General features: G+C 44.6%; 1 protein-coding gene across 1 annotated transcript in view; it reads right to left on the reverse strand.

Annotated features, from left to right (window-relative positions):
* The window catches only part of LOC146045356 (ras-related and estrogen-regulated growth inhibitor-like), a 62,376-nt gene that overhangs the window by 3,610 nt on the left and 44,798 nt on the right, over positions 1 to 13,968 (reverse strand). The window contains exon 3 of the mRNA XM_083164125.1: positions 5,325 to 5,398. Coding sequence (XP_083020251.1) covers positions 5,325 to 5,398 — 74 coding nt within the window. The remainder of the gene's footprint in view (positions 1 to 5,324; positions 5,399 to 13,968) is intronic.

The raw sequence follows: 13,968 nt of genomic DNA on the forward strand, positions 1-13,968 counted from the left end.
CGACAGAGCAGACTGCCAGGAGACTGAGCTGCTAGGTCAGCACCAGTCTCTCTGCGTGGCCAGACTGGCCCATTAGCCAAATGGCCATTTTGGTATTTGCTTAGTGCCAGATGGGCAGTCTAACCCTGACAGACAGTGCCAATATTTGCACAAATGGAGGGTGCTTTTTTTCAACTGCAGATGTCAAGGTTTACATACAATTCCAGGTAAGTAATTACTGATTGTTTAAAAATCAGTATTAAATTGTATTTACCACTTAAAGCACAAGTATATAACGCATAATTTAACTGTATAACATATCTCCCAACTTTCTGACACACCATAGCGGGACACATTTGAGGGTGTGGCCTGTTGGGAATGGGGCGTGGCTTGCAACTCACGTCATTTCGCTAGGCCCTGCCCCCCATTTTGCCACTGTAAGGGCATGGCCCAAAGGCACTATGTGCTTCTAGCCATGACCCCAGACCCTTTGGCTGCATGGCATGCACACAGCGTCTATTTACCGCTGCTCACCGTGTGACAGGGGGGCTCCCAACTGCCCCCTCCCCCGCTGCGGCACACAGCCGGGCAGGATGCGGGAACGTCCCCAAAAACCCAGGACGGTTTGGGAGGTATGGTACCGTATAATAATGTTGGAACAAGGGGAAAAAAGTAGCGCAAGGAGGTCCTTTCAAATGTTGAATATTTATATTCTCTTCTCCATTAATTATTGTAGGAGACTTATTAAAAGCCCAAAATAATAAAGGTTGCTGCAATGCACTTTAATTATATGGATGTTTAAATAGTGTCACTAATTATTTGCTCACACATTCTTCCTACTATATATCTGTGTATATTTCCAATCATTTCTAATCTATCTAAGCTGGGTACACAGAGCGATAAGCCGTCCAGTGCTTAAGGGTGACACCTAGTGGTATAAAATGGTATCTCTTAAATGTTTTCTTCCCTATAGATGCACGTGTAAAATTTAGCAATATGTTAGTCCCTTGTGGGGCTGACGCAGAATTGAATTTAAGTTGGTCACAAGCACGTCTGCAAGGTATTTTGAACTAAGGGGAAAATGTATTAACGTGGCTGGTAAAGATCTTTTACTGCCGGTTATGCTTCACCCATTATCTATCATTATCTATGTGAAGCAGGGGTCAATGTACAAGGGTGGCTCAATAAATAAGGAATAAGGTAACTAGACCTCACCATACAGAATATTGTTCCACATAGTCCTCATAGCTGTCTAAGCATTTCTCCTAACAAAACACCAAGGCATTTATCCCAACATAAAACATAGCTGCCTACCCTCCTGCAATCTGCAGGAGACTCCCTGAAATAGCAGCAATCTCCCCCTCTCCCTCATTAGTCTAGCAATCTCCCCCATGTCACCTAGCCCACATTACACTGTTATATTTTTTTGGTAAAAAAGGAATGAGAGACAGATACATTTACATTGAATCATCAGCACCATTTCCCAGCACTTTACCAAGTATAGTAGCTCTTACTAACTGCTTTGGGGCTCATCTACATTTGAATATAAGTCATTTTAAAAGATTCCTCTCAGATGTAGCGGCACACACCCACGCTTCTAGGTGCCACGTTCAAAATCTCTTTTCACAATCTCTCCATATATGGAACTAGACACGCCCTTTGGGTGGACCATGACACGCCCACTCAATGGGGCACTGTGCCAAATTCTATGTAGTCTCCCTGAAAGTAGTTTTCAAAAGTAGGCAAGTATGACAAAAAATAAATAATTTTAAGCACCTGAAGCCAGGACATGATAGCTTGCAGAACTTCATAGTAAGTTAAAACTTAAAGCACCTGGGGGCGATGCACTAAAAATCTGCTCCCCACTTCGCCCCCTTCTTGAGATAAGAGCTTACCTTTTCGAAGCAGCAGGTGGAGGGTGAGCGGGTCCCCGGCGGCTCCCCCCTCCTCCTACCTGGCTGTTGCCTGCTGCCGCTGCAGGACGGGCTCCGCCTCCTCCTTGCATCTGGAAGGGGATGTACGGGGCTAGGGAGGAGAAGGTCACTACTCCGGGCAGCACAACAGGAGGCTGCCCGGACACAGATGAGGGGGAGAGGACGGCGGGGGTCCATACGGGGCGGCAGGAGTCCATGCAGGGCGGCAGAGGGTTGCAGTAAGAAGCCCATAGGCTTCTATGGGCTATCACCAGCTTTTGCTGGCGATCCCCTCCCGCAGCCAAAACCTGGCGTGTGGGTTTGCATACCAAAATGCAGTAAAAACCCCGGTGGCTGGGTTTTTACCACATTTTTCCTTTACTGCATCCCCTTATTCTTTCAGCAATATCACTAACTTGAATGCATCTGTCCTCCTGAATCAGACCTTCAATCTGGCACAAATTGTCATCTGTGGTGGACATGCTTCCATCCAAATTGCTGCTCATCGTGAACGTTTGTCCTTCTTTTGCACCAACACCAAACCTGTTTCTGTGGCATGACGTTATCACCGTACACCTCAACAAGTTGGTGATGAATTTCAGCTGCTGATGTGGCCTTTAGATGCAGAAATCTGATCACTTGGACTACTGTATATCAACATATGAGCACTCATGGGACCAGGCATGTATATTTCTCAGCACGGAATGGCCAATGAGAATGTATCCTGCCAGAGGTTCTATTCACCTCTAATCCGTTACCACTTGAACCAAGAGATGTTATTTAATAGGAGATTCAGTTGCTCCTGAGTAAGTATTATACCCCTTTTACACCAAGAAATAACCCAGGTCGGACCCAGGTCAGCGTTGGTGTAAAAGGGGACAACCCAGGTCCAGTAACACTGGTCTCCTACCCAGGTCCTGACCAGGGTTGAACACTGGTTGGACCTGGGTCGTGAGCGGTGTAAATGGTACCAACCCAGGTTGGGACATCCGGGTAGTGCTGAAAGGATACCAGAAGTGCTGGACGCCTTTCCACAGTGCGCTGCAGTGGCAAAAGACAGCAGCCAGGAAGGATACGGGCAGTGCACACAGAAATCATAATTGGATAATTGGATGCAGTATAATTTATATTATTATTATTATTATTATTATATTTTTTTTGGGGGGGGGGGAGCACATGGGAGATTCGGTCTGCTGCTGCAGTGGAAGGGGCTGGGGAGAGCACATGGGTGATGCTGCACTTTTATACTGCTATGTGTGTTTGAGCACTGAATAAAACTTTTTGAAAAATATTTTACTAAATAAAAAAACCAACATTTTTCAGTGCTAACTTGTCATGTCTTTTAATTTTTATTTTAAATCATTGAGGGAAAGTTGGATGGCAGTTTATCCTAAAATTTACATTTTTAATGTCATCCATAGGGAAAAGCCGTGCTGACCCAGGTTCAGTGTAAACGGTGCAGACCTGGGTCCGACCTGGATCACAGTGCTGTGTAAATGGGGTATGAAGCTGGGTCCAACCCTGGAAACTCCCATGTTCAAAGACCAGGGTCCAACCAGGGATTTTGGTGTAAAAGGGGTATAATACTTAGCTCCTATTTACTAGCCTGCTTACTGATACATTTCCCATCTGTTGCACCACGTACTGAGATCTCATTATCATCTGGGCTTGTTAGAAACTGACCACAGAACTGGAATACAGTAACAAGAACTGGTGACACTGTCTTACCATGACCAGAATGTACTGTAATAGAAACTGTTACACACAGATTTATTTTTATCTGATTTCATCCAGTTCCACCATATTTATTTATTCATTGCTATAAATGTATAATTTGTTTCATGTTCAATTGCTAAGTAACTGATTAATTGGATTACCTGGGTGGAGGAGGGGGTCTGCCATTGACTGAGCAAACTGTTGTTTGTGGCACCTACAGATGGAGCGCCTCTCATTTAGCACCGGGGATGGACAGAATGTCCCGCGCTGGCGATCACCGGCAGAGAGTCTCTCCATCTGACTGGGACGCACAAGCGTCTCACACGCGTGTTAGGGGGAGGTGCAGGGGGCTGCAGGCAGTGACAGGGGAGCGGCGTGGAGGTGGCAGAGGGCGGCGATGGGCTCTTTCGGAAGGTGGGCTCCGCCAGCATGTGTCTCATACACGTGCCCCCTTCCAAGGCTAGGCATTTGGCGTTCCGACCGCCAGACCTTGGCTGGATGATGCCGGCTACATCTGTAACCTACACAATGGGTGACATTTAATAGGATGAGATCAGGGCCGGCGCTAACCACTCAGCAGCTCCTGCAAAGCAGGGAGGCGCCATGCTGAAAAGGCGCTGTCTCCCTCCCTGCTCTGCTCTGCTAAAGTTGCCTCAGCCCTCACTGTCACTGCCTCCTGCACACCGCCCGCAGCGCCTGTCTGACAGAGGGCGGCAGTATGGAGAGGCTGAGCAGCTCCCTGCACCGCGCACACACTGTTCTCCTCCTGTGACCTACCCCCTCTTCCTCATGGACACTTGTGCTGAGGCATGTAGCTCTGTCTGTGAATGCCTGGATGACATGTCATGTCCGGATCCGCCCCCTACCCATTGCTCCCTGTGCCTATCAGCTGTCAATCAAATGATGAACAGGCAGCAGCACCGCCTCCCCTTCCTTCCCTCTTCTCAGTGTGCTGTGTAAGTGCCGCTGCCAGTCCTCAACACTCCGCCCCCTCTATCTCCTCCCCTCTTGCATGCGATGCGATGCGATCTAGCCCATAACATATGCGATTCTCTTAGCGTGTATGGGCATCTTTAGTGCCTGCAACATTTTGTGGACACAGCACTGAGATGGTGTATGCAAACATGTACATGCACCCGAGATCCTCCATAGGATTGCATGTTGCATACACTCTCACAATCGGGCTGCAACTTGTTGCAATGGCAATGTGAAAGGGCGCAAAATGTATGGTTTGCAGGAGGGCACCGGACACCCTAGCACCGGCCCTGGATGAGATATTCAGAAAGTGAGAGATTTGGTAAGAAATCTCCAGTGTTTTTAAAGCAGCAATCATTTACACGTCAAAATCAAACTGTTTTGGCAGTGTAAATGATTGCCGCTTTAAAAAAAAAAAACTAGAGATTTCTTACCAAATCTCTATTCAATTGGGATTGAATCGCATGGCTAGCCAAACGCACGCATTCGATTTTGACTATATACTACAGATCTGTACTATATCGTCATGGCTGCACTGTATTTTTGGCTAATCGATTTAATCTAAACAGGAGGGCACATCGGCTTCCAATAGGGATCGAAAGCTTAAAACAATGTCCGATCTCCAAAAAAAAAAAAGGTGACACATTCATGTCGACCTTCCAAGCCCGTCGAACTACTATCCCACCCTTAGGACAGTTTCCTTATATTGTCACATGTAAAGAGGACACATCATTGTCATACCTGACCAGCAGTATCCAGGATTTCAAAATGGACAAATTCTCCATCTATTGCTGCCGTGTGTCTGTAAATCATTTCTGCCAAGACAGGAAACATTCCATACATGAAACAATGGACGGACAGAACTTCAGTGACTTCACCATAAGCATTAGAATGTCATAGAATTGGAATGTCTTCAGGTCACATTCAGCGTACAAAGGATTACCTCTATTATCATCCAAACAACGGGGTCAATTTACTCAAGCTTCTGAAGATGAAAAAAGGGGATGTTGCCCATAGCAACCAATCAGATTCTGTCATTTTGTAGGATAAACAGAATCTGATTTTACCCTTATGTGTCAGGTCATGAACTATTCTAGAACCAGGAGCTGTCCTATGGTTGTTGGACCGGACGGGGATATCATTGTGGTTGCTGCTGTGTGTAATCAGATTGTCTCCAGTACAACATGAACTCATATTCAAGGGATATATCAAGCCTTGGATAGAGAAAATAGGAGGAATTGCCCACAGCAACCAATCGGCTCCTGTCATTGCAAAGCCAGTGCTCCAGCATACCAGCGCCTGGGTAATATGTACCCCCCCCCCCCCCCCACCACCACCACCACCACCACCACCACCCTCGCCCAGAGTCTGTCCTACACAGATCAATAAAATATTATTGCCATTTAGGAGAATTGTTTGCAGTTCATTGCATGTGGGGCATTGAATGAATGTCTCTGAAGATATCCTATGACCAGTATCAATGTTCTGTTATTTTTCCTAAAATTGGTATTTTTAAGAAGAATCAGCAGTACTTGCTCCAGAACTGATGCTTCCCCCCCCCCCCCCCCTACATTTCCAATTAGTTTAATTAGTCAGTAATTACTCACCTTCCAAAGCTGTGCATGTGAAAGTGTGTGTGAGTCATGCTTGCCTACTTTTCATCTCTCCGGAAGAAGTCCGGAGAGGCAACTCATCAGAGGGGGCGGGGACAAGGATGACATCACTTGGCCCTGCCCCATGCCACAAAGCCCTGGGATTTAAATGATGCCAAATGCCACTACCGCGTCATTTTAGCCCCGCACCCTCTCTGCGGACCCACGATTTGAGGTAAAAGAATCAGCAGTGAAGGGGGGGGGGGGTGCGGGGGCTCTGGCCAGCAAGTGGGAGACTTGCCTACCTTCCCGGGGGCAGGGAGGCAGCCCCAATGTTCGGACCCCTCCCTTCCAACTGGGAGAACTACATTTCCCTGCAACTACTACCCCTCCCAGAAGCCCCCTTCCCAATCTATAGATGGAGGGAAGACAACTGAGAGCCACAGAGAACACTGGACAGGTCAATATCAGTATTTAAAAATGGGATACTGCAGGTATCGGAAGAGCACATGCCTGTGATAATCCAAATTTGGATGCGAGATCTGCAAGGTTTTTATAATAATCTCTATGGACCAAGTTTTCCAGACACTTTTTTTAATTTGTTTTTGAAATTTTCACTGATTTGTTCATATTTGTAGGAATTGGTCATAATGAAACATTGTACAGGAACCACTGGGCGGTAATAATAAAATGGGTGACATTACTGTGTGCCGATCACCTTAAGCACCAAATACACGTCTATAATGTCGGCTATACAACCATGCGAGAGGTTAATCCATCATCACAAGCGATCTGCTTTGATGTTCCCCCCTTTTGAGAACAGTAGCCCATAATTAATTTGTACTTTCCAGATGTCAAACTTGGGAAATAGTAAGAAAGTGACATGCCCTTGATCATATGGATGCATAAGATTGGATTTATACCCAGGTCAGGGAAAGGAGAATAGCTGAGGTCAGTGGCAAATGCAGGATATTTAGTGGGGGCTTTCCAAACGTAATCCACAATCTCCCACTCTGCAGCACATTGGAGTCCGGGGGAGTGGTAACAGCCCTAAAAATTGGTCTTTTTACACACTGGATACTGTATAGAATATAGTATTATTATTTATCAGTACAGATGGTCTATAGTATGGGCCATTTAAAACATTTAAATAAGATAATGGTCAGGAAATGTTTAAACATATCATAATATATAAATACACAAACATAATAGAACCCGTACAGCACTTTCTAAGCTCACAATCTCCCACCTCATGGTAAGGCTCCTGTCTCTGCCTCCTGGCAGCTACTCTCAGATCCACACACACACACACACACACACACACACACACATACAAACACACATAGCAAACTTGGTAGAAGAATCTGCTCCCACAGGGCATGTGCAGCAGCTCTGCTTTGTCCCTTACACTGAGGTGCTGGCAGCTCTACTGATCATATTATATACCAGTGTTATTATAGTCATAATTTATGGTACTTTCAAAGAGGAGGGGGGTTTCGGGGAACCCCCCCTCCTGCGTTTGCCTATGGAGGTCATAGCATTATAGGAGGTGGGATATTTTATCTGTTGCCCTATACTCTGTTCTTCGGAAGGTTATATTACCAGTGGCAGTTTTTACCTATGTGGACGTACAAGAATCTCACACGCTCGTGCGTCCATTGCAGAGAATGGGGCGCGTAAGCGTCTTTGATGTGCATACGCCCCATTCGCCAGCAAGCGATGGCACGGGCTGGAGGACGGCATATGCTGGGTTGAGAAGAGCTGCTGCGGATTCTGCTGTCAGGTAATGGGGGCCCGACACGGTTAAGGTAGACAAAGTTGGAGGATCAACACAAGCATTAGGTGTTAATGGCCAGGTTGACAATGGCAAGGTCAACATGAGTTTTTCACGGGATTTTTTTGTCCCAAATGTCGACATGGACACAGTCAAAGTGTACCGCTACACTCGCCATGTTCCGGGCACGGTGCCTCGCTGCACTCAGCACATTATTTTATTCTCCCGCCATGCCGTAGTGCAGGCATGTCCAACGTTGGCCCTCCAGATGTTGTGAAACTACACATCCCAGCATGCTTTGCCACAGTTTTGCTATTAGAGAATGCTAAAACTATTGCAAAGCATGCTGGGATGTGTAGTTTCAAAACATCTGGAGGGCCAACGTCGGACATGCCTGCCGTAGTGGATGGCAGGGTATGAAATACTGACCATATGAAATATTATTATTCCAACCATTTCAAGTCTAGATAATGAACGTCACATTGACACGCATGCCATTATCCTCAAGCTCCAAATGTCGTCCAGTAAGATATAGACCTCACTGAATCTTCTTACGTTGCTTCCATTACTGCAGCCTCTGCAATGGACTGGATTTAAGCTGTACAATAAATGCTGGCACCGTCTTACGCTTTACATAAAACATCAGCTCATTTCATTACAAGAAGTAATCCTACCGTCCAAGCAGCTGATTTAATAAATGTCCAGAATTGGATGGAAGGGGGGCGGTAGGGAAAAAGGACCATACGCATTGAACATCGTGCTCTTGTCTCTGTTCATTCCTTTTTATAGTGTTTTTTTTTTTTCAATTAAATTTAAAAACATCACATTTGGAAAGTAGTTGCACAAATGAATGTTTCTTTGGAGCTAGAGTATGTCACGTTTTATAGACTCCTTTCTACTTTTACTAATTCATTCAGAAGGGGAAACTATACATTATCATACCTCCCAACTGTCACGATTACAGCGGGACAGTACCGATTTTTGGGTCCTGTCCCGCTGTCCCACCCGCGGCAGTCATTGTCCCGCTGCGGGGGGTGGCAGTTGGGAGACCCCCAATCTAATAGAATAGACGCTGTGCACATGCGCACAGCGTCTGTTCTCGTATGAAAATGAGGTTGCGGCTAATTAGCAGAAGCTGCGCCCTCATTTGCATACCCGCGCGAGTGTCCCTATTTCTTCAGCACACAAGTTGGGAGGTATGCATTATACTAACAACCCTGCAGGTGTGTGAGAATCAGAGGGATAACTAGATAATGCTGCCTTAGTGTTATTATCATTTATTAACAGACATTTATATAGCGCAGTAGAAAGAGAACTGATAACAAGATATCAGGTAGGGGCGCAATTCCTAGACCTGGTTAGCAAAAGAAAAGCTGCAGTACAAAAAAAGGGGGTTGTCACTCCCCTACAAGAAAATACAAGAAAGAAATAAATACAATAGACTGCGCTAATATTGAATGAAAGGTAATTAAGGAATGCCAGTAACCTAAAATTTAAACATGGTTTAATGTAGATATAGACATATATAGCAGCTCAGGTTAAAATCAAAGGTATTACATATATTGTGCACATAAAAAACAAAAAATAGATAGATTTCAATGAAAAATAGGGGGGATTTGATACTTCCTACAGTGACTGAAAATTGTGTCCATACGGTACCGTATATTAGGCAAAGAGTCCAGCTGGATGGGGGGCAAAGAGTGATGAGCCTGCTTGGATCCGTTCCTATTTTGCCTCAAGTTACTTTGCGAGACAAGTGCTCAACAAAAATAGAGATCAAGCAGCTGCGATTATTCTAGACGAAGGCGATCAGCCAGCCTTGGCTGCCTTAAACGAATTGTTGGAGGAACTAGGGCCCGGTTCACCGGAGCCAATGAAATAATTCGATATTTCGATAGAAAGGTTTCGATTAAAATCAGATTTCTTTCCTATTAAATCTAAGGGGTCAAGCGTGGAGAGCTTTTACAAGACCACGCTCGCCGATTTCAAAAACATGTGTATAACTGCGAACTCTAAAACACATATAATGAAGTCCAATCTTAGTAAAAACGAAAATAAAGCCCTCAAAAAGCTAACTAAGGATACCTCCTTAACAATTCGGGAGGCAGACAAGGGGGGCGGACTAGTAGTCCAAAATAGATCAGACTATATCGCAGAAGCTAATAGGCAACTTAAAAATAAAGACTTTTACATCCCATTAGCTGCCGACCCAACTGAGGAATTCAGATTAAAACTATTCAATCTTCTACGATCGGCAGTAGATGACGGGGTAATTTCCAAGGAAGAGTTCCGCTTCCTTTTCTGTGAACACCCCTTGACACCAATATACTATCACCTTCCTAAAATACACAAGACCCTCACAGCACCCCCTGGGCGTCCTATAATCTCTGGCATCAATTCACTTTCATCCAACCTTTCCTTTTATGTTGATACCTATCTCCAACCATGGGTCGCCACCCTCAGGTCCCACGTCAAAGACACTATATACTTTTTAAAGCTGGTGAAGGGAGTGGAATGGAAAGACTCTTACTCTTTTCTCACTTTGGATGTAACCAGTCTTTACTCCAACATTCCTCATGATAAAGGAACAGAGACCATCGCCAAGTGTTTACAGCTTGACGGGGACCTGGGGGTGAGACACCAAAAATTCCTCACTGATTCCATTTCATATATTTTGCAGCACAATTATTTTCTTTTTGAAAACACTTTTTATTTACAAACTATGGGGACGGCCATGGGGACCAGATTCGCGCCGAGCTACGTGGGGGAGGAGGAACAACAACTTATTTGGGATGGCGAGTTCCGCGCGAATCTGGTCCTCTATGGCCGTTACATAGACGATCTGTTTATTATTTGGGATGGGGAACACTCCCGTGCACTTGATTTTGTTGAGCACCTTAATACTAATAACTTTAATTTACACTTCACCCACAACATCCACTCGGAGCGGACCTCTTTCTTGGACTTGACCCTGGAAGCAATGGGGGATAGCATCTCCACCTTAAAACTTTACTAAAGAGGTAGGCTCAAACGCCTACCTACATTACAAAAGTGCACATCACCAGCCCTGGAAAAAGGGTATACCCAAGGGGCAACTATTAAGACTTTTTAGAAACTGCACAAATAAAGAAATGTTCGAAAAACAAGCCTCAGAAATGATCGAATCATTTGAGCAGAAAGGGTATCCCCCATATCTTTTGAAAAAGGCCTATGAAGAGGTCATTATTTTGGATAGAGAAATCTTATTAGACCAACCAAACAACAAAAAAACTAGACAGACAGGAACATCTAAAGAGAAGAATAATCTAGAGGTCACCTTCATCTCTAAATACAACAGCCATTCTAGCCAGATCAAACAAATAGTCTGGAACAATTATAACATCCTAAAACAGGACAACCTTTTAGCCGAAGTCATTCCTAATAAACCTCTCTTTGTGTTTTAAAAAAACAGAACGCTCAAAAATCTCTTAGCACCTAGTATGCTAAAGCCCATCGAGACACAGCCCCAACTACCTGTAACTTCCACCTGGTTGAACCCTAAACCTAAGGGCTTTTTTAAATGTGGGTCAAGTAGATGCACAACCTGTGCTCATGTACTAACCAAAACTGACCACCCAATTAAGGACAAAGGCCCTTATTCTGATTGACGCGTACTTTACCGCATACTTTCGGATCGCGTCTTTACGGCGTCTGCGCATGCGTGGAGAACGCAACGCGCATGTGCCACGCCTTGACTCCGTACCTGTTCGGCCAAATCCCGTCCAAAACTGTTCCCCGCAATCAGTCGGGAAATATGGGCGTATTATGGGCGTCATGCGGAATGACACATGGGCGTAGTTTCAAAGTGGGCAAAACGGGGCGGAAACATGGGCGGACACGGGGGAGTACACTTATGTTGGGGGGCGTACATTCGGATACCACTCCGAATGCACGCGATCAAAAAGGGAAGAAATGTGCGGTGTCCACAAGTGTACTATTGCTTTGCGGACACCACTCGTTCATGCGGTAGGCGAACGTACGCCTAATGACTACAAGCATTAACACCTGAACCCAATAGAATCGACTCCTTTACTCATTACTCACTAATAGGACGCTTGTCAGTGCTTTAATTGAAACCATTGCACTTCAATTGCTGTAAGGGTTAATGTGTGCAATGCATGTGTTAGGCATGCTTGTAAGGATATATTGGCATCTAATTGATTCCAATTCCAAATAAGAAGTTTTTTATGAGGATAGGTAATTGAATAAGTGGGTCATGTGATGTATTGCAGAAGATACATAATAGTGGGTTGTTTGGCGTAAATACTCCGCTTACGTGCGGTAGCACCGCTTGGCTCCCGTTCGGATGCGATATTCCCGAGCATACTCTGTAATACTCTGTAATACCGTGCAGAATCGGAGTGTTTCTCCCGCACACGCATGGTTTGTATGTCATCCGTAAACACGCCCTGTTCTTAAAGAGTGAGTCCGTCCGAATGCGGAGGACCCGTGGGCGTTTCTACGGACGATGGCCGCACGCGGCAGAACACCGTGGCGTGCGGACCGCTCCGTAAGAATGCGGGAATATCCGCACCAACCAGAATAAGGGCCATAGACGGGAGCACAATCACAGCAGATATGTTCATAAATTGTAACTCTGAATATCTGATATATGTACTCAGCTGCCCGTGCAACCTTAAGTATGTGGGTCGCACCACTAGAAAAATTAAGACACGTTTTCTCGAACACCGACGGAACATCCTTAAGCATGTCCTCACCCACAGTATCTCCAGACATTTTCACGAAGCCCACTCAGGAAACCCAATAGGATTAAAATTAATGGGTTTAGAACATATCAAAAAGACCGTAAGAGGAGGGGACCGTTTTGGTCAACTCTGTAAACAAGAAATCTATTGGATGTTCCGCCTGCAAACCATTTTCCCTGATGGGTTAAATGAGGCTGTAGAACTAAACTCCGTTCTATGAAGCTTCGCCCATAAACCGATATTATCCTTTTCCCAATTCCCCCTCCCTCCCCTATCCCCCCCCCCTTTCCCACTGTCCGCCGTATGTTTATATTCTTCTAAAACAAATAGGAAAATGTTATACTACATAAGTTAATTTATCATTGTACATGTAATCCTCTGCAAATTTTATTATTTATATATTTATCTAGTTTAGATACCTCCTCACTCTCCTTAATAACACTACCACCCTATTATTCATTATTTACGGATATGTTTATGTACATTTATACCTCCCCCTACCTTTCCCCTGGGTTTCCGTGGCACGGATATAGTATAGGGCAATATAGGTTAGGTCTGGCCAATAATGGTTAAAAACCACTGAAAATGTGGTAAATGAACCCTTTGAGGAGTGCTGGATAATGTGTTCTATTGACTATCTTTTTAGATCACTTTATGTATTATTTATGACGTTTGGAAAGCATTTAATATGCTACATATATCATTATTATTACTAACATTATTATTGTTATCTCTATTGATTATTCTATTATGTATTTATTCATCATCATTTAGTATATATTTATTATTATTTTTTTAATATATTTTTAATATATTTCTTCACACTGTCTTAATTATTAGAAATATTTGGTGTCCAACCAACAAAATGGCCACCGCCATTTAAATCCCCAAGGAAAACGATCTCATATACAAAGGGTGGAATACCCCTTCCCAAACCAGAAATATGGCCGATTCCATACATCATGTTCCACTAAAAAATATCAAAGATGGCCGCCGAGATTGTGTATAATGAATGTGGGGATGGTGAATGTGCATCCTAGAAACACGCTCCGTATTTCCGGAAGCGCATCATAGATGAATGACCCAGACACTTCAATCTAGCTGACCGCTGGAACCACTTGCTTGCGGTCCAGCGCTATGGATACCGGAAGTGGCGTGCGTTCCAAATACCGGAAACACGTCACTCCCGGATATCCGGAAGCGGCATCACCAGGAAAATAATAACAGTACTCTTTTTAAAGATAAAACGACACTTAGAATACTCGTTTGTGATC

Source organism: Crinia signifera, chromosome 11 (assembly GCF_055691185.1).
Source record: "Crinia signifera chromosome 11, ASM5569118v1, whole genome shotgun sequence".
Lineage (NCBI taxonomy): Eukaryota > Metazoa > Chordata > Amphibia > Anura > Myobatrachidae > Crinia > Crinia signifera.